Below are 27,372 nucleotides of genomic sequence, written 5' to 3'. Positions count from 1 at the left end.
GCTGCAACCAAAGAGCAGGCAGGCTTTTCAGACTGACTCCTTTACTTAGTCACACACTTAAGATTCCTCTGGGTCTTTCCATGGCTTGGTAGCAGTTCCTTTCTTTTAGCGCTAAGTAACATTCCATTGTCTGGATGTACCACAATTTATTTATCCATGCCTCTTCTGAAGGGCATCTTGGTTGCTTCCAAGTTTTGACAATTATGAATAAAGCTGCTATAAACATCCGTGCGTAGGTTTTTGTGTGGACATGTTTTCAATGTTTCAAGTTTGGGTAAATACCGAGGAGAGGTTGCTGGATTGTTTGGTAAGAATATGTTTCATATTTTAAGAAACTGCCAGTCTTCCAAAGGGGCTGCGCCATTTTGAATTTCCACAACGCAAGAATGGGAGTTCCTATGGCTCCATATCTTCGCCAGCATTTAGTGTTGTCAGAGTTCTGGATTTGGACCATTCTACTAGAGGTCTAGCAGTACCTCACTGTGGCTTTAATTTGCATTTCCCTCTTGACATATGATATTAAGTATCTTTTCATATGCTTATTGGCCATCTGGATATCATCTTTGGTGAGGTGTCTGTTCACATTGTTGGCCTACTTTTTAAAATCTGGTTGTTTGTTTTCTTACTGTTGAGTTTCAGAAGTTCTTTGTGTATTTTGGAAGAGTCTCTTATCAGGCATGACCTTTGCAAATATTCTCTCCCAGGTTGGGACTGGTCTTCTCATTCTCTTCACAGTGTCTTTCAAAGACCAGTTTTCAATTTTAATGAAGTCAAGTCTATCAATCATTTCTTTCATGAACTGTGCCTCTAATGTTGTATCTAAAAAAGTCATTGCCAAACCCAAGGTCACCTAGATTTTCTCCTGCATTATCTTCTAGGAACTTTATAGCTTTGAATTTCACACATGGGTCGTGCTCAATTTCAAATTAATTTTGAGAAAAAGGTAAGGTCTGTGTCTAGATTGCTTTTTCCTGGTGCTGGGGACTGAATCCGGAACCTTGCACATGCTAGGTAAGTGCTTCACCGCTCAGTACATGTCCAGCCCTAGATTTGGTGTTCTGCACATAGATGTCCAATTGTTCTAGCACCCTTTGTTGAAAAACACTATCTCAATGAGAACAGTGGTGCACGCCTGTGATCCCAGCAGCTAAGGAGGCTAAGGCAGGAGGACCACAAATTCAAAGCCAGCCTCAGCAACTGAGTGAGGCCCTTAGCAATTTAGTGAGACCCTGTCTCTAAATAAAAAAGGGATGGAGATGTGGCTCAGTGGTCTAGTGCCCCTGGGTTCGATCCCTGGTACCAGAAAAAGGAAAGACAATCTTTGCTCCATTGAAATATCCTTGCTCCTTTATCAAAGCTCACTTGGCTTTCCCTGTGTGGATCTATTTCTGGGCTCTATTCTGTTCCATTGATCTATATGTCCACCCTTCCTCCAATATCACACTGAACACTTTTATTCTTTTCCAAAAAATTCTAGGATATATTTAATGGAAGCTAACTTAAATTAGAGGTAGTAATCAAATACTTCAGGAAATTCTTAGAATTCAGTCCTCCAGGAATAGAACTGGATTTGAAAACTCTTGGAAGCAGGAAAACTTACAACAATCTTTTTTTTTTTTTTTTTTTTTTTTTTTTTTTTGTACCACTGAGCTATATCCCCAACCTTTTATATCTTGAAACAAGGTTTGGCTAAGTTTCTGAGACTAGTCTCAAACCGGCCATCCTTCTGCCTCAGCCTCCGGAGTAGGTGGGATTACAGGTATGTACCACTAGATCTAGCTGAACAATCTTCAGGTTGCCAAACTTCCAAACTCTACCATCCAGCCCTCTCGTGGCTTCTCTGCCCAGGCAGGATTCCCCAAAGCAGAGTCCTAGATTCTCCATAGCCAGAGGCAGATCCTAACTTGCCTTACAAAAATCACAGCGCTGCCACTCACATACTTCACCTTATCTGCAGCTCAAACGATAAGGCAATGGCAGCCCAGGTGCCTCAGGATCTGCTGCCCCAGAGGGCATCGCACAGGGCAGGGGCACAATCTACCCTGCCAGGTTCAACCTACTCTCCACTGCACATCTCATCAGAATCTTTAGCAGGAGGTGAGAAGAGGCGGGGGATGTGTGGGCCCACTGTGCGCTCTGGCAGATGCTTCTCTCAACAGTCCTTCTGGTCACAAGGGTCAACTAGCACATCCCCCAGCACACATGAGTAAACCAAGGCTCAAATGGCAGGCACTGGCCAATGCTACCTGCTGGTCCCGGGGCAGGACTTCCTCCCAGGAGTGCTTGTGTGTGCAGGGCCCTGGTGGCCAAGATCTTTGACGGAGGTTCGCTGCCTGGCTGCAGGGCTCCTGCGCCCCTCTTCCCTCCTCTGCAGGCGGACACCAGCATCTCACCACAATCGCTCAACCAAGGTGGACCGCAAAGGAGACCCAGACACACGGTCCAGACCTCTGCTGCACCGGGTCAGGTTCTCCTCCATCAAAGCAGTAACGTGGGGCCCCACACCATCACCTTGGGCATCTTCCAGCTGTGGCCTGAAGCCAGGCTCGAGCCACAGGCCCCGAGAGACACCCACAGGGGCAGAAGAGCCGCGATCTAAGCAAATCCTGGCTTTCTGGACGGTTGAGTGGCAGGCTCAGGACAAGCCCAGGCAGCCCAGCACTGTAGGCCAGCCCTGCCCATGCTGTGGACACACTGTGGTGGGTGGGGTGTGAGGGACAAGGGGAAAGAAGACTTCCAAGGGAAAGGAAAGTAACCTCTATCAGGCAGCCGCAGCTCCTTATTTTAACTGAGCCTCTACCATTTTGAATCTACTTCCCCCACCTGTGTAACAGCTTGGCATCACGGGGCTCCCTTCAAACCTCATGTCACTCCCTCCAAACCTCCTGTCACCCTGGGCAGGGCTGCGGGCAGTAGGTCCCTCCCACCTGATCTGAGGCCCAACCTCTTCTGGGGTTCAGTCTTGCTCCTGAGCTGCCTGCCCAGGCCCCCAGAGGTAGGTTCTGCCTGGGAGACCTGCTCGCCCAGGACCACCTTCGCTGCCCACAGGATGCTCAAGTTGAAGTCCAACACCTGATCCTTCCCCAAATCCACTTCCTGCATCCATCCAGTCCTACATCCCGCCAGCCCAAAACTCTGCTCTTACCCAACATCCACTTTCAAATCCAACCTGCAGCAAATCCTGTGTTCTCTTCCTTCAAACACACCCAGAACTGACCCTCCTCCCTACCCCAGCCTCCACTCCTCAAGTAGAACCCTCTGTCTTGCCTTCTAGCAGGCCTCCTGCCCCACCCTTGTCCCCCACCTGTCCCCACAACAGTCAAGGAAACCGGTCAAAACCTTGGTCTGCTCTCACCCCTCCTCTAGTCTTAGAAACCCCCGATATGGCTCCCGCCCTCAAAGAAGCCAAGTCCAGGTCACATCTGCAGGTCTCCCTGTATGGCTGATGACAGCTAAGGTCCCCTCTGTGCAGAAATGGCTCCAACCTCAGGGCCTGTGCACGTCTGTCCTCTGCCTCCCAGTTCGGTGGCTTGCTCCTCCCTCGGGAGGGCCTTCGCCTAAGGACCCTGCACTCCCCACACCATAGTATCCACTGGACCTACTGACATGTTTTCACATCTCCTCATCCTGTCCCCTAGTCATGACCTGCCCTGTTCACTGTAGTGTCCCCAGGTCTGGAGTTCAGGGACACCAGCCGGGACTGAGCCCCATCCCTTCCTCTGACATTATCTCTAGCTAACAGTTCCTCCACAGAGCCTGGCCCCACCTTAGAGCTACCCCTTGAAACAGTGAAGCAAGTTAGGGGACAAGAGCCTCAGGGGCTGCCCAACCCTCCAGGTGATCAAGTGACTGGGAGCATCCTGGGCTCTCTTGCCCCAGGAGCCTAATGCTGACACAGCCCTCACCTGGTCCAGGTCCTCAGCAGCCCAGTGCCCCAACCCTGCTCTGTGTGGATGTTCCCAGGACTGCGCCTGGGCCAGTCACCACCACCTGGGCCTTGTGCAGCCCTAACAGGGCCCCAGGTCTCCTGGGTCCTTCCATGAGCTGGTCAGTAGTCCAGCCTGCCTTGCCTGCCCGGCATCCATACGACCACATCAGGGTCACCCAGGCCTCAGATTCACCTCATGGCTGCCTCATGTAAGAAAGATCAAGGATGTGGATGTTCACCTGCCCCAGCCACCTCCAGTGCTCAGCAGGGCACACGGAGAGAGAAGACGGGGACGGCCACAGTCCATTGTCACAGGAAGTTCTGGAGCCGGTGCCACAGGAGGCATATTCAATTATCCCTCAGTCTTCCCCACAGGTCCCAGGGGCTGAGAAGACACAGCTAAGGGACAGCAGTGGAACAAGCAGTGCATGCAGGTTTGCCCCTCACATGTGAGCCAACCCGACCCCTCTCAGGGCTCAGAAGGGCAACGCAGCGTGCTCTGAGTCACACAGCAACCTGGCCCTAAATCAGGCTCAGGCAGGCACCGCTGAAGTCCAGGGCCTCTGAGCACACCTCAAAAGCACACGCCCAGCTGCCCAGCAACAGCTACCAACAGGGAACAAGCCAGGGTGCCTGACCCCTGTGCCTCCCATGATGGCAGCCACAGCTTGGGCCACTCGTGGTCACTGCTGGCCACACACACCTCACGACACCACTCAGTGGGTGGAGGGAGCCCTGAGTGCCCACACTTCTGCACCTGGCAGAAGAGCCACCTCCAGAGGCCTTCAGGACACCCTGCACCAACCTTTCTCGCCGATCAAAACCAAACCACGGCCAGCGCGGAGCCTAAAACATCTCACCCAAGAACACGAACTTGGCACCACCATCCAGCAAATGCCAAATGCAGCTCTCAAAAGAACAAAGCGCACAGGAGGTCTGCCACACACCCACGTGGGCAGGTGACCACCCGTCAAATCAGCCTGAGCCTTCCCAGAGGGTCTCGTCCCTGTGAGGAACACCACTGCTTCCTCCTCCCCTCCCGTTCCCTCCTCCCCACATATGCAGGCTCGGGGTGAAAGCAGACCAGGCAGCAGTCGGGCCCCCCCTACGAGGCCACCAGTGCAAAGCACTTGGGCTCTTGAGGTCATGTGCCTGAGGCATACAGTGGCCTCCCTACTAAGGCCATGAGGACCCCGTCACCTTGGTACGGGTGGTAAGTGCAGCAGTGGCCCCAGTGGGAAAGGCTATGGGGGACCTGGGCTGGCCTCGGAGGACAGTGAGGGCACAAGTCACAGTGGTAAGCCTCTGTGGGCGTCATCTGTTCCTAGGCACAGGCCGAGGGACAGAACACTCTGGGATGTCTGGCTGAAGCATGCAAGTTGGGAACACACAGCTCCAAGATGCCATCACTACTCCACAGTGCAGCGGTAGGACCCCTCTCGTGGCTGGGTGACCCAGGGACCTCCCTATCGGAGTCTCTGGCCAGCAAGGCCCAAGCAGGGCTGGACAAGATGCACCCACCCCATTCTCTTTAGGCCCCGCTCCATAAGGGCCCAGCCGATGCTGAGCTGAGGGACAGAACCAAGTGTCTCCACAAGGCAGATGGATCCCTGCACCTTGCACAGGGCCCCAGTCACCATCTAGGGCGCACAGGCTCCAGGCCTATTGGGCACAGTGGCTTTCTATGGAAGGCAGGGTCACAAAAGGGCCTGAGACGATGTATCTCCCGAAAGTCAAGGATGCCAACAGGCAGGAAGTTAGTACAACAGTAAAGTTCCCTCCTCCCGGGTCCCCGAGACAGAGCAGGAACAGGCAGGGCCAGGAAAAGGCAGCAGGCCACTCCAACAGGTCCCAGACAACGGCCCGGACTCTGGCTGGCTGCATTTTTCATGGCCAGCAAGTGAAGAGGGATTTCTGACACATGGGACAGTGTCAGTTCAGCCACCTGCGTAGTCAAGAATTAAGGAAGACACGAAAGTCAGCATCCAGAGGCAGGAACAAGGCTGACCAACAGCAGGCACCGGAAGAGGCCACCACAGTGCTGAAACAGGCTCCCCTGATCACTGATCTGTGGCCACAGCATGCCAGGACCCCCTTAGTGCTGCGCTGCAGCCACCCCATGCCATGCACTCTGCCTTCCCTGTGCTGTGGCCAAGGCATGCCACACCCCCACTTCAGAGGTGAGCCTTAAAGCAGGTCAGGGCAATGCCCGGGTGGGACCCACAGCAGACAGGCAGCCATGCGCAGAGCGGACCTCACAAACGGTCTGATAGGAAAGGGGTCTACAGGACCGGAGCTGGCCCAGGAGAGCCATGGGAATATGAGATAGTCCCAGGAAAGAGAATGAGGGCGGGAATGAGGTGGAATTCTTCTTTGTTACTGTAATGTGCTTTGGTACCAAGAATAAAAGTTCACTCAAAAGGTGACAATTTTAAATGGCTTCCTCCCCACACCAAAAATAATAATAACAATAGTTCCTGTTTCATCTTTGGACCTGCAAAGAATTCAGGTGAGACATCTAGCCCTTGGAGGTGAACTAAGCACACACGACTCTCCCTACAAAGTTCTTTCAACACCTAGTCATTGAAGGAAATCAGATGTCCTCTAGGCCACACCCACTAGGTCCAAGGTTGGGACATTTCCACCCCTTAGCAGGGAACCCTGGAAAGAGCACGCAAGGCATCTCTCAGGTCTCCAGGGAGGCATAGAAGCCCAGAAGACCCCAGCACGCCCAGGTCAGGAAAAGCAAACAGCCACCAGGCAGGCACCGGGGTACTCAGACAGGGAAGCCACTGCCCACTGAGGCACTCTGGACCAGAAGACAGGGACAAGACCAAGAGGAACTCCACAAGGCTCCCTGGCTGAAGGCAACCCCCTGCCAGACAACCCCTGCACTGTACAAACTTGGACTCCCAGGAGCCCCCCTCCCAGTGCCTCTCCTGGTGTCCAGAAATGCTGGGGACCAAGATGCAGGATGAGCATCTCCATACTGTGAACTGAGAAGACCCCCACTCCTGGAACACAGCCAACCTGGTTAGCAAAAGAGTGACCCCTGTCACCCTCTGCACTGTTGGTGGGTGAGACCTGTCCCTACACCCACCCAGGAGTGACCTTCCCCTAAGGACTCCAACTCCCCTGCCCTAGTCCACGCCTGACATGCAGGCCTATTCCGAGTAGGACTCCTGCTGCCTACACCACCCCATTCAGCCCTACTTTACAGTCCAGACACCACACAGGTGGCCCTGGGTGGTCCCATCCACCACTCCAGGCTGATATACTTCTTCCCTGATCCCAAAATGCCCCCTGCCAGCTCCTCTCTGCTGACCTCAGGAGGTTGCTCCATGACCCCATGACCTCATGATTTATAATGAGGAGGTCCCAGCTCAGGCCTGTCACACAAGAGGTTCTCAGCAAAGGGGTGAGGGGGCTCTTCCAGCTGGTTCAGACTTCTACCAGAGAGAACCCCCCAGACCAATCCAAGCAGAGGGAGGTGACCCCACAGCATGCACATCAGCCTAGGGTCAACAGGAGTGATTGAGGGAGGTGTGGGGACAGTCTCCCCACCAACTGGGAGGGGGTGCCTAGTAACCCTAGGGCAAGGAACAGCACTGTCTAGTCCAGAAACCACCCCCAACCTTTCCACTCCTATCCACAGCCAAGGAGTAAAAGACCCCTGGACAGATGCCAGGCCCCACCCCGCTGCCCTGCCCACCATGGGCAGACCCAGAGACTGAACGACTGCCTTTCCTTAAAGGGAAGGAGAATTAACTGGCTCTGAGAGTCATATGCTCCTGCAATGCCTCAGCCAGATCAGCAGGCTCAGGCTGCCGAGGTCTAACTCGCCTCCAGCCTGCTGCAGCCCTCCTGCCCTCCACCCTCCCTCGCTGGCATTTCCAGGCCACAGCACCAGTGCGTGTTCAGAGAGCCATGCTGGTCATCTGGCCAGAGCAGGAAGGTGGGGAGCCAGAGCACCTGCCGTTCTCCAGAACCAGGAATCCTCTCTCCTCCTTCCTGGATCCTCTCACCTCTCTGCCAATCATGTAGCACGGACACATGGTGCACACACCTCAGGATCGCAGTCCTTAACCCTGCCCCACCCACATGCTCATTCTGTTCCAGCAAGGCCACCTCTTGGCAAGGCTTAGAACCAGTGGGGCAGGCGAGAGGGGAGCTCCTCATAGAGGCCACAAGGGAGAGAAACTCCTCAGCCCCTCCTGAAGGACCCTAGAGGATACCATAGACCCCATCACGCAAAGCCACATTTCCATGGCGGAACCACGGTAGGGAGACAAGACCTTGGAGCTGTCTTGGGGGAAGGGCTCACCACAGGTCAACACCCACCAAATGAGCATGGCCTGCACACACACGCAGGTCACCCTGCAGGGGCTGGAGGACACAGTAACTGAATCCCATTTCTGGGCCAAAAATGCAGGCGTCCTGCAGTGTGGCCTGCGGCCCTGGCTCCCAGCTTGCCCTGGCTCGCCCGGCCTGCGTCAGCCTGGAAGGCCAGCTAACTTTACAGGCCAGTGGGGTAGGCTTACACCTCCAGCCAGCACTCTCCCAGGCCAGACTCTGCCTGACAGCTGCCCCCTCCCAGAGAGGGAGGGCCAGTAAACACCCCCTGGGACAGGAGTTGCCTCCTCTTCCAAGGTTGGCCTAGGGTTGCCTTTTATATAATCTTCCAGGGCCTGGGCTGACACAGCGAACGTGAGGGCAAGGTTAAGAAATTTGCATGCCCAGAGCCTCTGCATCCAAGAAAAAAGGGAAGGAAAAAACCCACGGGCATTCTGCATGACTTGGATTTAAGGCCTCTCACACATCCAGCTGGTGAAAAGATGGAGACCTGGGAGCACCTAGAGGCTGTGGACAGGGCTTCGAAACCTTGCTCAGCAGGCCCCAGGACCCCACCAGGCACCATACCTGGGTCACAGACCCCTGGGTCAGAGGAAATCCTGCAGAAGTCCTATAGGCTGAGGTACCTACACCTTCCAGAATATAGGAAGGTACAATTTAAGGGCAGTTGAGAGATTCCAGACTAACCTTTGAGACAGACACAGGCCCTGAAGCCCCCCCACAGCCTCTAGGCTCTCCTAGATCAGTAAAGTGGGTTAGGAGGGCTCTCCAAGGTACACAGCCTCCAAGTGTCCCCTCTCCAGCGCCCCCCACAGCATGGGCACACACAGTACAAACCCAAGCAAGGACCTCTGCCACCAAGCAAGTTGACAAACCACGACCAGTGCAGACACAGAACAGCCTCCTGTGTGTGGTCCACAAGGCCACCCACACAGAGGGTGACACACTCAGCAGCCCCAGCCATCCTCAGGGCTGCCTAAGGCCAGCGCAGGAACAAGGACGCGCCCAAGGACGCATTCTCAGACAGCCCACCTGCGGGCACCGAGCCCTCACCTGCAGTTCGCACCAGGCCACCTCCACCCAGGTCTCGGTGTCCAGCCCCTTGTAGACGGTCTTGAAAGAGCCCCGGCCCAACTCGATGTCAAACTTGAGAAAGCGGCCGTCCAAAGAGGTGGCCACGGCCTTGAGATCGTCCTCGTCGTCCTCCTCCTCCTCCGGTTCATCCTTCCGAACGCGCCCGGGCTCGGGCTTCGCCTCGGTTGCTCCAGCGTCCTCCTGCCTCGCCGCCGCCGCCGCCGCCGCCGCCTCCTCCCGCCGGCCGCCGTCGGGGACCTGCGCGGTTGCGGCAGCAGCGGGGTCCGGGCTGGGCTCCCGCGCGCCCGCAGGCTCCGGGCCGGGGTCCGAGGGGGTTCCCGGGGCGCCCGGAGGCGCTGCAGGCGCGGCGGGCGCGGGGGCGGCAGGGCGGCCACGGGCGCGCTCTGCGATGAGGCGGCGCGTCTTGCAGAGCAGAAGCACCCGGCGCTGCAGGGGCTGCGGGGGCTGTGGGCTCTGTGCCTCGGTTGCCTCCAGGCCCGGCGGCTCCTCCTGGTCCGACTCCACCACGCTGCGCCGCAGGAAGCGCTGGGGCCCCGGCCGCGCCGCCCTAGCCCGCGGCTCCGCCATACCCGCGGGCCCCGCGCCGCGCCCGGCCTCCATCAACGCGCCGGGGGCGTCTCGGCGGCCGCCATCGCGGTCCATCTCTGCGGGCCAAGGACACACAGGCCCGCGTGAGCGCCGGTCCCGCCGCACCTGCCCGAGCCACGGAATGAGACAGCGCCGCCCCCGGGCCCGCGCCCTGCCCAGCCGCGGGCGCGGAGGGAACCTGCCCGGCTGTCCCTGGGGGCTCCGGAGAGAGGGGCTGCAGACTGGACTGGGAGATTCGGATTGGAAGGGGGACGTGCCCTGCTCAGCCCCGGCCCGCGGAGAAGGCCTGTCCTGGGCTGTCACTGGGATCCTGAGAGGGAGGACCTGCCGGGTGTCCCTGAGGGCCCCGAGGGGCTGCAAAGGGACCAGGAGGCCAGAGGATGGGGGCCCAGCCCCCAGGCCCAGGGGGAGGGCCTACTGGGTTGTCCCAGAGGACGCTGCAAAGGGGACAGGCAGGCCTGGGGCTGGGGGAGGCACCGGCCAGGCGGCCGCTCCACAAAGGACGCGGGCCCGGGGCGCGGGAGGGGCGCGCGGGGAGGGGGCTGCGGCGGCGCGGCGCGCACACAAAGGCGGCGGGTGGGAGGGCTCGGCACTCACAGGGCGAGCGGGCGCCGTCCATGCCCGCGGCCGGGTGGCCAGAGAGGGCGAGGCGGGCGAGGCCGCGCTCCGGGCCGGGGTCCGCGCTTGGGGCCGGGTCTGTGCTGGGGCGGGGTCCGCGCTAAGGCGGGGGTCGTAGCGCTGCTCGGCTCCTGCGCGCTGCTCCCTTCGGGCCGGGCCACTGCGGGACCGCGCTCCCGCGTGCTCCTGCCGGCTCCGCGCGCCTCCGCTCCCGCACCGGCTCCGACCCGGCGCGCGGGAAGGGCGGGGCCTCCGCTCGTCCCGCCCCCAGCTGGCGCGTGGGGCGGGGCCTGGCACGCCCACCTGGCTGCGGACGCGCGCAGACACCTGCGGAACCGCTCTTGTTGCCCCCACCGCGGCTTCCTTGATCCAGGCGACTGCCAGCCCGCGAACACTCCGCAGGGCTGTCGGCCATGTAGGGCCCCATTTTTCCCTGGGAGGCGACCGCAGGCTCGTTGCCTCATCGTGCAATAACCGGACCACCAGACCTGGGAACCTGTGCCCGGACAAAATGGGGACTGGAAAGAGACCCAGGATAACCTACCCTCGGGAGCCCCAGCCCGGGCTAGGCACAGCCAGGAACGAAAGTGTCTTCCCTCCCTTGCTGTATTTACAGCAGGCGGGTGTATGAGCGTCTCCTTGTCACCCAGGGAGACGGATGGCAGTGATCACTGCACCCGTTTTTCAGTTGAGCAACAGAGGCCCCAAAGGCTGAAGTTATCTACCCTAAATTCCAGAGCTCCCGAGACAGCCTGCGCTAGAATGCCTTGCATGGGGGCGTGGAGAGACTTTCACAAATCCCTTGACCCAGAGTTCTCTTCATCTCTCACCTCTGCCGAATGCCACCTGTCCTGGGGAGCCTTCCACCATCTCTCCCTCCAACTTACTCCTCTCAGCTCCCACAGGCAAGCCCCACTGTGGGCATCTCTGAATCTTACTGCCAGGGGGCAGACTTGTGGCCAGACGGTACTTATTTCTAAGTCCTGCTTCTGGCACCACGTTGAACTAACACCTCACCTTCACGCAGTCCTCCTGACCCTGTAATGCACACTCACTGCACCCACTTCCAGATGAGGAAACCTGGGCACAAGGGAGATGTCAGTGTTCTCATCTGGGTAGCCACCGCCCCCCCAGTGTGGCACCCTGTCATATTTGCACAACCAGTTAAAGATGAAGAGATGCCCATGGACTGCTGACCCTGGAGCCTTTGGCACAAAGCAACTCATGTGACATAAAAGCCAGCAGAGGAGATACCAAGCCTTCACAATTAGAGGGAACCATGTGCCAATCCAACTGTTTCCCAGCACAGCAGGACTTCCTGGGCCCTGCTGGGCACTGGCAGCAGGTGCTGGCGCCAACTGAAAACAACTTTATGAAGGCCAATGTTCAATGTCTTCTCAGTTCTCAGTTCCGTGATGCCACACTGCAGCCTAAAGTCACAATACTAGAAGTATTTACACTATAGAAATTGGCAAACATCTCAAATCAGGACTTTCCCTCCAGTGATCTGGTGGTTAAGTGTGCTTGGCACTGGGCTAGGCATTTGGCATATGCCTATTAATTTATGTTATCTAATCCCACACCTACCTTGCAGGACAGGCATGAGCACAGAGCCCACACAAGCAGGAAGCAAATCAGCAGATGCCAGCTCTACAGGTCTGAGCAGCCCTGAGACAGTGATCTGGGCTGTACCTCCCAGGGTGGGGGGTTCCAGGCAGAGGTAGAGGGTGAATGAGAAACGTTCTGCTTTTCTGTGGAGGCTAAAGACCCCCAGTCTTGTCCCTTGCATTCTGAGGAACTTGGGCAAGTCCCAGACCTATCTGGGCCTCAGTATCCCACCTTAGGGAACCGACCTCATCATCCTGGCTTGTCCACCTTAAAGGGCTGCCAATTCCTCCCAGACTTGGTCAGTCCAGAAAGGGCATCCTGCATCCAGGCCTGTCCATGACCGGTTTGTTCAGGCCTATCTAAGGGAAAACCAAGACAGGATGGAGCTAAGCAAGTTCCAGAGCTGAAGCTGAACCAGCCTGGATTCCTGCTGCTTCTGACAGGTCACACTGGCAGCGTGTGGCATCATGCCTGCCTGGTGGTGGAGGAAATGACCAGCAATTCTCATCCACTCCAGCATCTGCTGCCCTCACACATTCATTGATGTTTATGGAGAAGTATGGTCACACCCACGAAGCAGGGAGAGCAACCCAGGCTGTGGAGGGAGGGGGATCCTATCTCTGACCCCCTGGGGATGATTTCACACAGCTCGCTTGCATGCCTCTGATGATGGAGATCTCATTCCCTATGCCAGCTCATGACCACTAGAGTCCACAGTTCAGGGACTACTGGACAAGGAATCTCAACCTGGCCTCAGGAGCAGGTCCTGGGATTCCAGCAGGTAGTGACTGAGAATTCCTTGATCAGAACTTGGAAGCTATAATTTTTTGAAAAAAATTTTATTAGGTACTGGGGATTCAACCCAGGGCTACTTTGCCAATGAACTATATCCCCGACCCTTTTTAATTTTGAGACAGGATCTTGTTGAGTCTCTCAGGACCTTACTAAATTGCTGAGCCTGGCCTTGAACTTGCACTCTCCCTGCCTCAGCCTCCCACATTGCTGAAATTACAGGCATGCACCACTGTGCTCAGTTGTAAACCAAGACTTTGATGGAACTTGCTATGTGCCCTTAGCCAGTTCACTGAACATCTCTGAACCTCCACCTCCCTTGTAGTAATGGAACAAGCATAAGCGTTGCCTGTTGCTTTGCTGGTTGTCCTGAGGTTCCATCAGCCAAGGCTATCTCTGATACCTAGAACAGCCATCTTGAAGGCTGACAGGCCAGGTAGGCGTGATTATCTCCATTTTACAGATGAGTACATTGAGGCCCAGCCCAACTTTAAGAAACTGCTCAAGGTCACAGAATGAAGACAGCAATTCTACCCCATGGCTCCCACCCCGAGTGCCATCGAGCCCCTGTGTGAGACAAGTTTCCCCAAGACCCAGCTGAGCTAGCAGTGGGCACCTGCACACACACACCTGCTCCTGCAGATGAAGGTCCAGGACTGCATGGTCTGTTTACTCCCCTGTGAGGTAGGCACAGTGGCCATGCCCAGCAGTCTCAGTATGCAATAGGTGCTCAACAGATGTTTGGCGGGGAGGGAGACAGGGCCAGCTCCACTGCCTCTGCTCACATCAAGGCCCACTGAAGCCCCTGGGTAGAAGGAGGGCTCTGACCTTGCCTATCAGGAGCCTGGTCCCGGCACTTCCAGGGTGGGTCTTCCTCTAGGGACTCAGGCAGCTCTCTAGTGCTCAGGTCCAGCACAGTCAGGCCCCCTCTGAGTTCCCCTAGGACACACCTTAGGGAGGACACCCTGGTAGGGGCAGCAGATGGGTGGGGATAGCACTGGGAGAACAGGGAGGTGGGGCAGGGGACCCAGCAAGGTCTTTCTGAGACCTAGAGAAGGATGGAGACAGGACAAAGAACAGACAGCCTGGGGTGGCCAGGAGCAGGGACAGGCGCGTGGCTCCTAGGTCATCAAAGCAGAGGCTCCTAGCCCTGGGTGGCGGATGGCAGGGGTGGCAGAGGAACACCAGGCCAGAGCATCTTCTGGCCCTGGGTCTCAGTCCCCAGAGAGAGGAGAGCTTCTGCCGGGCAGGACCTACGGTTGGCAGGACGGGTGGGAAAGGATGAAGCAACACTTCTGGGTGATGAGGGGATGAAGAACCCCCTTTCCTTCCACAACAGGGTTCCTTTGGAAATGTTCTGAGGTGCAATAAATGAATCAGAAGAGGGCCCCAGTCTTCTAAGTGGAACTGGTCACTCTGCAGAAACTTCATTGTGATTCTAGGGGGAGGTCAGTTTCAGGGAGACCCTGAAATGCAGACAATACAGTTTAAAGTAAAACTGTCAGGCGGGGGTGTCACTCAGTGGCAGGACACTTGCCTAGCACATACGAGGTCCTGGGATGGATCCCCAGCACGAGAGAAGGAAAGCAGGGAAAATAAAGGAAGAGAGGAAGGAAGGAAAGGAGGGAGGGAGGGAGGGAGGGAGGAAGGAAGGAATAAAGGGAGGGAGGGAGGGAGGGAGGGATAAGGGAGATTATCAGTTCTGAGGAGAAAAAGAGAACACACAGTTTTGGAAGAAGACAAAGCCCAACTGGCCTGCCTCCATTTCCCCACCTGAAGAGTAGGACCCGCCAAGCCCTATCAGACCCGTGACCTTGACTCACTCCCTCTGGTCTAGTAGGTCTCACATGTGGCTGCCGTTCAGCAACCTGAGGCTTAAGAAGCCCCTCCGCCATCCCCGAAGCTCCCACTGTGGGTCTGCGTGGGCCAGGCCTCAGGCGTTTGAAGATCCCAAGTGATCCTAATGCGAAGCCAGGGCCTGACACCCATGGAGGCTCCCGTAGCTTTAAGAGTCTGGCACACATTAGGTGCCTACCTGCCAGACGAGCACTTGCACAGAATAAGCAACAGAACAGACAGACCCCTGAGGCACCTCTCCGGGGTGCGGCTAGGGGTGTTGCCCTGTGTCTGTTGAGGAGCAGGTTCATGCCCTGAGCCTCTCGGGTTGCTCATTTCTTTCGTAGGGAGGGAGTTCCTGGAACCCCATACTTTGTGGGGATTGAATGCTGATCCCAGCTCCCAGGTGGCCCTGCAGAAGACCTCAGATTTGGTTACTGTGGGTCTGGCCAACCGAGCCAGTCCGTGTAACTGGGCAGACAGATGATAGGGGCCCAGTAGGGGCCACCGAGCACCCTGCACCATTGGTCTTGGCAGTACAGGGCCAGTGTTGGTGGAGCACCTGGAGGAAGGGGCTCAGCACCCCCAGAGGAAGTAAGACGAGTGGTCCCTTGCGTGTCAGGGACCACGCCTGGCCTGTCTATTGGTGCAGGACTGGGTGGCGACCATCCCTCAAAGACAGAGCCTTGGGAAAAAATCATGTTCCAAGGGCCACAATCCTCAAAAACCAGCTTAGCACGATTGCTGAGTTGACACCACTGTTCACGTGGAAACCCTGCAGCATCTCAGGCGTGTTGTATTCCCAGGGGCCACTACAGATCTCCAGGCATGGTGGCAAGAATCAGGGATGAGGCTGTTTGCAAGGGATCAAGGCGAACTGAAAATACCCCAAGTTGTGTTGGCTGGAGAGGAGAACCAGCCAGAGTGAGGCTTGCTTTCTGCCTGTCTCCCGGAGCCTCATTTGGTGTGTGACAGGCACAGGGTAGCCAGCCCCGGTGACCAGACTTTGTTTCTCCCTACTGAGGCCTTCCTGGGGGGCTACCCAGCTATTTCTCCTCTCCTGGGCCTAGAGAAAAGGGAGAGAGGGTGGGCCTGGAGGGAAAGAGGGAGCAGAGAGCAGGTTGGTTGTGAGAGAGGATGTGGACATGTTCCCAGGGCCAGCCTGTGGGCGGAGCTAGACCCTGAGTCTGGGGGACAGAAGGGAGGAGGGAGCCACGTTCCAGAACACGGCCTTTATTTCCCTTTTTCTCTTTTTATAATTAAAAAGATGATGCCTCATTTCCTTGGCCCCCAAGTTTTAAAACATATTGTTTTTTTTAAATAACAACTTTATTGAGATATAACTCACACACCATAGAGTTCACTCTTTTAAAGTGTGCAATTTGGTGCTTTTAAGTACATTCATGATGCTGTACAACCATCACCTCTAATTCCCAAAAATGTCATCATCCGCCCAAAACCCCATTCCCACAGTGATCCCTCCCCGACCCCTCAGTGTGACCACTGACCTCCTTTTTGTTTCTGTGGATTTCTCTATTCTGAACATTTCAAACAAATGGAATCATAGTATCTGACCTTTCGTGTCTTTTTTTTCACTGAGCACAATATTTTCAAGGTTTCTCAATGTTGTATCAGATTTCTTTTTATGGGAAATAATATTCCATTGGCTACACATTTTTATTTTTATTTTTTGGCAGTACAGCTCAAGCTTTTCATTTTTTATTTTGAGACATGGTCTTGCTCAACAAGGCTGGCCTCAAATTTTCAATGTTCCTGCCTTAGCCTCCCAAGTAACTAGGAAAACAGGCCATGTGACATATTGGATTTTGTTTGTTTGTTTGTTTTTAGTGGTACCAGAGATTGAACCCAAAGCTGTTTAACCACTGAACCACATCCCTAGTCCCTTTTATATTTTATTTAGAGACAGGTTCTCACTAAGTTGCTTAGGGCCTCACAAAGTTGCTGAGGCTGGCTTTGAACTCATGATCCTCCTGCCTCAGCCTCCCAAGCCACTAGGATTACAGGTACATGTCACCACACTCAGCTGACATATTGATTTTTTTATGAGCACAATAGGATTAAATCTTTTTTTTTCTTTCTTTTTTTTTTTTTTTTGCTAAGCACCAGGTTATTTAATTTTACCTAATTAGGCACACATTAAATATAAGATCGTGTATCTTATTTTGTTTTGGTCCAGAGTATGAGGCTTTAGCCCCTCAAATGTCCTGTGATGAGCAGGTGTTTGAGAGTCCCACCCAGGAGCCCTGCTGGGGGTAGGGAGGCACCAGCCGTGGAGGACACCGTTGCCCCAGCTTTCCCTGACCAGCATCCCAAACTGCATCTGGCAGCTCCTCACCCCAGGAATTGGATCCACAGATCTCCAGAGTCTAGGAACAGGTCCTGAGTCTAGAGAGTGGTATAACCCCATTAAGGCTTGCGGCTAGAAATATTATCATTATTATTATTTGATACCAGGAATTGAACCCAGGGGTGCTTAACCACTGAACCACACCCCCAGTCCTTTTTATATTTTATTTTGAGACAGGCTCTTGCTAAGTCGCTCAGGGCCTCGCTAAGTTGCTGAGGCTGGCTTTGAACTCATGATCCTCCTGCCTCAGCCTCCCGAGCTGCTGGGATTACAGGTGTGCGTCCCTGCACTCGGCAGTGATCATAATTACAGCCAACACTTGGTGCTTGGTCTGTGCCTGCACAAAGCTGATACTTCGTGGAAATGCCTTCATGTCACCCTGAGGGCCCCCTGGAGGTGGCGCTGCTATCAATCAGGTGGGAATCCGTGACAAGAAAAGGGCACCCATGTTGCCTGAGCAACACTCAGCGGGTGGTGCACCTGGAAGTGAGCCCAGGAGGGCTTGCCGCGTCTCCACCCTGCAGCTGCCATCTGGCCTGTCCTCAGGCCCTTGTGGTGAACCTTCAGGTCCTGTGAGGCTTCTCCCTTGGGGCGCTGTCCTCATGGGCCAGCAGCAGGTGAGTCACGGCTCGCCCTCAATTCCAGCTTGACCTCAGGCCCAACCCATGTGTCCACTGCCCTCCAGGCCATCCTCAGTGAGCCATGATTTGGGTGTAAGCTTCCTCTTGGCCTGACAGCTCCTGCAGCCCGAGCTCACGGCCCAGCGCTGTCCGGTCCTGTCCTTAAATGGAGGGAGGCAGCCGTGCAGTCTGGCACCGGCTTTCTAGAGAGGAGTTTGAGACAGTCTGGTCACTGTTCACACTGTTTCAGTCAGTAATGCCTTTGGAGAACTTGCACGACTAAGGTGGCCAGCGATGCAGGTAGTGATACACGAAGATGTTGCTGAAGGATTATCTTGAATAAGCATTCAGATCACCTAAAACCTCAGCAGAGGGAAAATGGTGAGGCAAACCGTGTCATTCCCACGTCATCAAATAGGATCAAGCCATGCAAGTGCTTTAGTAGTTTTATAACAGCACGAGGAATCAATTAGAGGTAATTCGGAGTGACAGGGCTCGGGTAAGAAACCGGAAGGAAACACACCAACTCGACACCTGGGAATGTTTCCGATCGGGTACGTTTTTCTGTGCTTTGGAGAAGAGGCAGCTCCGCTTAATATCCTGCCTGTGTGTTTAGAAAAGGTTTGCTGATCGGCCCCCAAGAAGGCTCTGAGAGGAGCGAGGGGGTCAGCGGAGAGCTGCACATGTAGCAAAATTTGGGGTTTGGAGACTCAGGGATCTGAGTCAGGTCCCAGCACCATCTGCCTTTGTTAATTTCTCTTTCTGTTTCCTCGTTAGTCAACAGGGCGACGCAGGTGCCCGACTTTGGAGGTTGTGAGAAGATGGCTGGGCGAGTCCCCTGGAAGTTCCCAGCAGCCCAGGGAGCATGCAAAACACGTTGGCTCTTACTGCTGGGGCGATGACATCGTGTGTGGCTGGGCGTGGGTGGGTGGAGGGCTGGGTTTATTGAGTTGCTCTCACTGGACTCTGGGAAGACTCCTACCTTGGCTGGGACACCCCAGTTTCCTTGCCTGCGGGCTCTACCCAAAAAGAGAGGAGCAGCCACCCATTTGGAAGAACCATTCAATTTGCCAAGGGCAAGTTCTCATCTCCCTGTTTCATAAGAAAACACAGAGGTTCATGGGGGCTCAGTGACCTTCTAGCAGCGTCTGTGGACAGGGTAGAAAGGAACCAGGCAGTGGGTGGGTTCAGCACCTGCAGATGAGTGAAGCAGGGTCCTCTGGGCAGAGCCTGCACTTGCTGCCCAGGGCACCTCTGCCCATGGCCTTGGCTTGTTCCCCCAGCTGGGGTAAGCTGACTCAGACCTGGGCTGGCAGGGGTCTCTGTGCCTGGAGTTTCCAATTTGCACCCAGCAGGGCCCCAGGCTGCCTGGCAATTGGAGCAACAGAGTCTCTGGGGCTGCGTCATCCTCCATGTGAAAGCAGGCGAGGGTTTTTCCACTTTGCAATGAACATGGCCTGCCTGACTTCTGTGTTTTTCCAGTAGTTTCAGTCTGGACGGCCTGTGCCTGTCTCGGGAGAGCAGGTGGTACCTGCTCTGAGTTTCTCCATGATGTATAGAACAGCAGTTTTTAGGCTATGCCTAACACTGGGTGTTACTAAGTAACACTGGGTTACTTAGTAAAGCAGTCATTTGCCATGAGCTACTCCATTTGGAGTGCAGGTACCAAGGTAGAATGACTCTACACCTCGTTTGTACAAATAAACAATCACCATCTGCCCGGCACAACTATAAGGCATGAATTGACCAATAACTTATGTGTGCTGACTTATCAGACTAAATCAAGGAGCCCCTACTGGTGTGGGCACCCCAAATCATATCAGAAACACCAGACACAGGAACTGATCGATCTCACCTAAGATGTAACTGCTTCGTCTAAGGAGGAATTCCCAAGACTGGATACAGCGGCTCCTGACCCCTGTCACATGGTCACTTCTCAGGAGTCATGCCCAGGAAAATTGTCATTGTGATAAACCTCTGATCCTGTCTCTCTGGTCTTTAGCACAGTGCGGTTTCTCCTGACCATGACAATGCCGCCCAGTCCCCCTTCAAGCTGGTGCTCTGAAAGAAACTGCTATCTATCTTTCTGCCTTGAAAACTCTGCAGAACTGATTGGTTAAAAATCCTCATCTGAGCCTGGCACGGTGGCACACACCACAATCCTGGCAGCACGGGAGGCTGAGGCAGGAGGATAGCCAGCTCAAAGCCAGCCTCAACAATTTATTGAGGCCCTAAACAACTTAGCAAGATCCTGTTTCTAAATGAAAAATAAAAAGACTGAGGAAGTGGCTCAGTAGCTGAGTTCCCCACATTAAATCCCTAGTACCAAAAATATAAATAAAATGAAATCCTTATCTGACCACCTGCAGTGACTCTGGACTCTGAATTTACATCTGTCTCTGCTGTTTTCTTGGCACAGTGTCCTGTTACCTCAAGGCCACCTTAACCCTTTCTCTGTCTTCCATGCCCTATATGGATTTATATCATTGCCAAGAAGTACATGTGACTTGAGTGCTATAGAAATCAGAAAGTAAGATTAGAAAGGAATAAAAAACGTGTGATTATCCAGTTTATGATTATCAGGTGATCCATGAATATGCGGTGACTCGTCACCTCTCAAAGTGGGATAGCTCTTGAATTTATTGTTATTCAATACATTCTGACATTGTGGAAAGACACCAGACATGCTTGGTCCACGTTAATGACATAGCTTGCTCACTACCCTGCCCCTGGAAGTGCCTGGCTCATTTACACTGAAGACGCGCCGGGTGGACTTTAGGCCAGCATCAGATACCAGCTGGGCCCTCTGCACACCTGGTCAGGTGCTCATACCAGAACATAACCATAGCACATGACCGAGAGCATGGGTAGGCATCCTTCCCCTGGAGCAGCCAGGAGGCTGACCAGAGGAGGCCCAGGATCAAGAGATGAAAGAGGAAGGGGCAAACGGTGTGAATTTCTAAATCCAAGTAGGGAGGCCTTTTAAAAATGGCACACAGTCCAGAAGCTCGCTCTATGCAGTCTAGACAGTTGATTCTGGTTATTCACAGTGACAAGTTCAGAACTATTGTTCCCAGGGGTGGAAACGGGGCACTCCCAATCAACCTCGTGTCCAGATCAGCCGATTTCCCCTCGCTCTTTCTGCACGTACTGTTGACTCATCAGTATGGACCTGACAGTCAACGGCACCGCAACTCATGCCGGAGGAAGTTTTCCTAGCTATTGTCTCTCCAAGTCAGGTGACAGCCTTTTGGGGGGGCTTGGGAACACTGAACGGCACCCCGGCACTGGGCCTGGGACCATTTTAAACAGTGAAGTCACCACTGAAAGGCACACAAAGCGTGACAGTAAATAGAACCCAAGACACCAACAAGCCAACAGAGAAATAAACAACGTAAGCAGAGAATCCACAGGGAAACACTGATGCAGATGGCTCTTCAATATGAAAAAAAAAAAAAAGTACAACTTTGCACTTGAAAAAAAAATTGCTGATTAAAATTGTAATGGGAATCCCCAGGACACCACAGTCCACCTAGCAGGTTGAGAAAAGTGAGAAAGTTTGAAAGTGCATCCAGAGGAGACCCTCCCATCCTTCTCTGGGGGTGGCGATCTGCTGTTTGCGCTGAAGGTCACCTGGAGTTCAAGGCCACCACCCCACCCCTGGGGTGTGCGCTGGAACACACACCTGAGCTTCTGCACACCAACCTTAAGGACAGAGCCATTACCAAGGACGTCTTTTCTCTTTCCCTCCATTGCCATAGGGCTCGACTTGTTCCCTGAATTCTGGGTAAGGAGTTGCATTATCTCCATATCTCATGTCCAGGGGTCTGGTGTCTTGGTCCATTTTCTGTAACAAAATACACGAGGTTGGGTAACTTATGAAGAACAGAAGGTCATCTGGCTCACAGTTCTGGAGGCCGGGAAATTCAAGAGCAGGGTGCCATCCACCAGCTTGGCCTCTAGCTTGCCTATGATGCAGCAGAGGACACACCTGGAGAGACAGAGCAAGCGTGACAGACAGCACCTTTAAAACAGAGCTACTTCCTCATCTATGAATCCACAGACAAATCAATCACGTGTAGGGAGAGCCCCAATGGTCCAGTCACCTCAGAGGTCCCGTGTCTCAACACTGCTGCCCTGGGGACTCATTTTCCAACACATGAACTTTGAGGGGCACATTCAGGCAATAGCATCCGGTGAATGGAGCCCCTGCATCTGTTTGTGGTGTGGAGTTGCCCCCCAGGGGTGTCCTCAGAGCAGAAGGGACCCCAGACAGGTGCTGGGGAGGGGCCAGTCCTAGAGAGGAGCTCTCGTGCTGTGAGCTCGCTGCCCTGAGCCTGGATGGGTGTCCCTCCTTCTAGCCGGCAGGGTGAAGACACAGGGTCACCATGCCCGGCACCTGCAGGTAGATGAAGCACAGCTGTCCCCGTGGATACCACACGCGGTTAGCTCCCCATGGTCTTCCCGGGACCCTTGCCTGTCCTGCTGGCTCTCGCGGGCACTGACTGGGCTGCGATCGTCCAGGCCCAGGGCACCTGTACTCGTTTAAGCTGCCACAAAGACCCTAAGAAGTAGGAAGCGTGACTCTGCGTTTTAGAGCCGAGAAGCCAGGCTCTGTGACCATCTGCCACCTGTCCAGGTCATATGCTAGCAGCCAGGTAGCAGATGCAAACCGAGGCAGTGGCTTTGGGGTGGGCCAAACAGGCCGCCTGGCTTCTCAGGCCTCGGGGCTGGGAAGCTGAGTGCTGCAAGCCAGGGCTGTGCCGGGAACCCGCCTGGGCAGGGCAGGGCAGGGCAGGGCAGGGCAGGCGGAGCTCCCAAGGCAGCAGCTCCCCAGTAGTCTCCTGGCCTGAGCCACAGGTGGGTTTTTAGTTTTGCTTTGCTCAACGTATTTTCCACAAGAAAAGTGGCAAGATTTTTTGCTTTTGTGCTTTCTCTGTCTTCACATTACACTCTAATCCTGGCAATGCAATGACTGCCATCAGGTGTCACTGCCTGTCTCCTTGTGTTCCTGATTGACCTGGGTTATTCCCCTAATGAGTGGCATGCACACAGCTGTAGACTGGCCTCTCTCCACTCACAGACTGAGCTCTGAAGTGGAGACGCTGCTGATTTGATTTTGTGTCCCTCCTCTAGCTGCATGCATGTCTTGGGAGTAACAAAATGTTAGCTAAAACTGGTTTAAGCCAAAAAAAAAAAAAAAAAAAAAAGGAATTTACTGATTTATTTAATAGAAAATCTGATGAGCTGCAACAGCTTCAGGTATGGCTGAATCCAGGCACCCAAGTGTGGTGTCCAGACTCTCCCTTTCCTCTCTTCAGCTCCATCTTCTTCTGTGAAGGTGTCCTGCCCCATTCACTTTTCCTAGAGGTGATTCCCACAACTGCCAGAAGCTTCGGGATGACCTTGACTTCTATAGTCCCAGGAAAAGCAGTCGGAAGAAATCTTATTGGCTGACAGGTCAGGTGATCACCTGGAGCCAGTCACAATGGACAGGACTGGAGGGCTGTGATTGGCAGACTTGGGTAAAATATCTGGGTATAGGAGGAGGGAGTGCTGGTTGTTCCACTGGACCAGAGCCTTGATCCTGGGGAGACTGGCTGCGCTCATCCCCAAAATTTGAACTAATTCTTGGGGTCCCCAGTATGGCTCTTACCCTCTTGGCCTCAATCTGCTCATTCTGTTAAATACCTTACGGAGGGGGTGACGGGAAGGTCCCCAAACAAGACAAGGACCTGCCAACCCAGGGGTGCCAGTTAAATGCTAGCTGTATCCCCCAACTCCACAGTCAACGTAAATCCACTGAGGGAACCGCTGCCTCTCGGGGTCATGGGAATGGGATTCTCTATTTTTCTAAAAGGTTTTATATGAACTGAAAATCCGAGAAGGAAGTCATTGATCAATAAACCACAACAGTGACCCTTCTGTTGGGCAAATACGTATCGATCTCATAGAAAGTATGTTGTTTGGCAAGATAATTGGTCACCGGCAACCAACAGCATCCTTTGTGTTAAATAAAGACCTGAAGTACAGTGGTATCACCGGCCACCAGCAGGCTACTTCCCAGTGCCCTCCATCCCCCTCTGGTCATTTGTCACATCGGGAAGTGGCTTTGGGACTGTGTCTCTGAGGATCAGGGACCTGGGGTGTTGAGGGGGCTTTGGGCCGGAAGCTGAGGAGCAGAGGTCAGGCCAGGTCCTGCGTCATCGAGAGCAAAGCCAGTGGGTTCAGAGGGGAGACGCTGCAGAGATGAAAGGTGACAAGGAGCCTCCGTCTCTCCAAGGGGCCTCTCCTCAGCAGTCGAGGCTGGACGCCATGCCCCTTTAGCAGGTGGAGAAACTGAGGCCCAGAGAAGAAAAGGGAGCAGGTCACTGCAGGACCAGGCTGTGGGTTCCAGGCTCAAAGCAGGTCCCATTTCAACCAGAGGCATCTGTGACCCATGAGCATCAACCAGCTCTGTGGATGAATCTGAAAAGAAAAGTCGTGGGGGTGGCGGTGAGCGGGGCAGGAGAGGGAAAACTGGCCCAACAAAAACATAATTTAGCCAGGTGTGGTGACACGCACCTGTGGTCCCAGCCGCTCCCTGGACAACAGAGAGGCCCTGTCTCACAAAAATAAATAAAAATAAGAAATGATATTAAAAGGCAGGCATCTGCAGGCATAAAGCAAATGAAACCTGAGAGATGTGATCATTAATGTGCACAAAATTCATATTAATCAACATGGGAAAGACCAAATTAAAGACAGGCATAGACTTGTCACAAAAGGTGACAAAACCCCGAGACTATCCTTTTGTCTGACTGGGCCCTACTGTGTAACAGGCCGTGAGGTTAATCCACATCTTCACATGGAGTCCATTCCTCCTGTTCTAACAGGGTCTGGAGTTGGCACGGGCCGGGCGAGGCAGGTGCCCTCAACGGTCCCTGCGGGCAAGTTGGTCAGAACAGTTTGTAAAAGTCACACACGTGCCTGCTCTTTGCTCCACTTCTAGGAGTTTACCTCAAGGAGAGCAAGGATTTAGGCGTGAAGTTGTTGACCTTCAAGGTACTGGAAATGTCAGAAGTGACCCTGGGTTCCAGCAGGAAGGCCAGGAAGATAGTCCAGATGGAACAGTGTAAAGAAGTTTCTAAAGCCACGAGAAGCCCACGGCAAGAAGTAAAACGCTTGTTAGTTTTTGCATGCTAAGGAAGGCCCTGTTGTTTTAATGTTCGTTAGTCCCCTCTGCTGTACCGGGGTGTGTATTCTACCTGTCATCTGTCCCCAAGCCGTACCTCTCTAGGGCAGATGCTCCCAAGTCCACTCATCCAAAGGAGCAATCAGGAGACCCACTCTGCCCAGCAGCCTGTGTCACGAGGGGGCTGTTCACCCAAACCATTAACAGCTTCAGATAGGATTTTGCTTTACCTCAGTCCCTGTCCACTTCTGAATGATGGCCATTCTTCACTCAGTCTGGACTCTGGGATGGGAAAGTGCAGGGAGGGGAGGGCAGCTGTCACATGGCCCTCACATAAAATGCACCAGAGGTAACCTTTCTTATCCTAAGGCACAGGAGTTTTGAGATCAGTTGTTATGCAGCAAGTGCTGACTGATACACTCTGCATTAGATGCCTGGCCCTATTAGAGAGTTTGGCATGTCATAGAAGCTCAATGAAAAAAATGTTAGAAGTACAGATTTTAAAAAATGATCTCAGAGAAAAGAACTGCAAGAAAATAGGAAATTAGCAGTGGTTATTTCTGCTTGGGCAAACTCTTTAAAAAAATTTTTTTTTTCCTTTGTGCTATTCTGGTCTTTGCAGACTGCCAGCCACAGCTGTGCTGTGTCCTACATGGTAACATACTATATTGAAAACCGTCCCAACGCCTAAGAGAGGCTGGGAGAAGTATTTCAATTATTACTGTCATTATCATTAAATGTCTAATGGACACTATAGTTACATGATTCAAAGACAGAAAATACAAAAAGGTGTAAGAGAGAATGTCTATTTTGCATCCTTGACCCAGTTCCTCACCAACAGACAATACCATCTCGGGATTCTGCAGCTTACCTGCCAGTACTTAGTTTAGGCCTTGTGCTCAGTCCCACGTAAGGTTCCAAAGATCCCTCCATTCTAGTCAACATAGAGTGCCCTGGTTCTTTTGACAGCTGCATAATATTGTTTGTCCAGAAAAACCATGGTTTACATCACCAGCCCCTTCTGCAGTAGTAAACGAGGATACAGTGAGCCTATAACCTGCTTGTGCCAAAACTATCTGTAGAATGAATTCCCAGAAGTGAGGTTATTGAGTCAAAAACTTTATGCATTCATAATTTTAATAGATTTTGCCAAATTGCCCTGGGGAGAGATCGTACCAATTCGCACTCCCACCAGCGAGGCAGGGAGCGTCCATCCCGGGTCTTGCCACAGAGTGCATTAATTGAATCTGGGATTAGGAGAGTGGCAATTTCCTTGTCTCTTGTTTCGAGCCAGCACTGCCTCTTCCTACATCTCTGCTCTCTGCCAACTGCCCACACAGGCTGGCGTCTCCTGCCCCACTGTGATCCCGGGCTCTGGCAGGAGTCCTGGCCTCAGGAGCGGAGAGCCTCAGGCAGCACACGCCAGCCCCTGAGCTCAGAGCACAGCGTGGATGCAGCCTCGTCCCACAGAGGGACAGCAGGCGTCGTGCGCAGGGCCTGCTCCAGCCACGCTCGGCCAGTTCCAGCTGTGTGCGGTGGGAGTGGCCCTCCCCGCTCTTCACAGGCTGCAGCAAGAGCTTGAGTCCAGCAGTGCTGGCTGGGAGGTCCTTGGAGGTCTCTCCTGTCTTGGCTGCTGACTGAGGGGAAGGTGAGGTTCTGGGTGCACGTGGCTGCTCCTGTGCCCCTTTCCCACCCCTGGTGTCTCATCCCTGCAGGTGCCCAGGGAGGGGCTGGGTGGCTGAACGCTGGACCCCGGACCCATCTCCCTCCCTGCTCCTGAAGTCCCTGCTGTGGGCTCAAAAGTCACCTCCACAGACAGGAAAGGTCCCCGTGGGGCTCTCTCAACTTCCCTGTGCTCGAAACCCTGCCTGCAGTCACCCTGGGCCTGTGTTGCCCCACCCAGCACTGACCATAGGCAGCATGCCTATCTGACCCTGGGCACCTCTGCCCGGCAGGGCTTGAGCCTGCAGCAGGTCAGTTGTGCCCAGCGAGTCTTCCTGGGGCTCCCCTGAGTGGCGTCCCAGCTGACTGTGAGGTGGCCTCTGAGCCCAAGACAGGACCAGGGGTGGCCACTGGACATGGGCCCAGGCCTGACAACCTAGCCTCCAGTTCTCCCGAGAACCAACCAGGCACACCTGCCTGCAGAGCAGATTCCCCGGGGCGAGGACATGGCCGAGGCCCCTTCTCTGGCCTCAGTTTCCGTTGCAGATGGCGTCTGGGAGCCGCCAGCCCCACGAGGTCACTGGGAACTCAGTGGACATCTGCAGGGCCTAGAGCCAGCAGCTCAGGCTGGGTCACAACGGGATCAGCTGCTGGACCTCCTTGGAGCCAGGATCCCAAACCCCTGAGTCCTCCTACCCTATGCCTGGGACAGGGTTGGCACCTCCCTGCT

The 27,372-nt window shown here is 54.2% G+C and overlaps 1 protein-coding gene across 10 annotated transcripts in view; it reads right to left on the bottom strand.

The window, feature by feature from the left end:
* Wnk2 (WNK lysine deficient protein kinase 2) overlaps positions 1-10,828 on the bottom strand; it is a 120,478-nt gene extending 109,650 nt beyond the window's left edge. For 9 of the 10 annotated variants that reach the window (XM_047525942.1, XM_047525943.1, XM_047525944.1 and 6 more), the window contains exons 1-2: positions 10,562-10,828; positions 9,335-10,020 (exon numbers count right to left, since the gene is read on the bottom strand). In XM_047525942.1, the coding sequence (XP_047381898.1) occupies positions 9,335-10,018 (684 nt within the window). In that variant the 5' untranslated portion in view covers positions 10,019-10,020; positions 10,562-10,828. The remainder of the gene's footprint in view (positions 1-9,334; positions 10,021-10,561) is intronic. The other variant, XM_047525941.1, reaches the window with a different exon arrangement.
* Positions 10,829-27,372: the final 16,544 nt, after the last annotated feature.

This window comes from Sciurus carolinensis, chromosome 15, assembly GCF_902686445.1.
Source record: "Sciurus carolinensis chromosome 15, mSciCar1.2, whole genome shotgun sequence".
NCBI lineage: Eukaryota > Metazoa > Chordata > Mammalia > Rodentia > Sciuridae > Sciurus > Sciurus carolinensis.
This window is presented reverse-complemented; position numbering and strand designations above follow the sequence as displayed.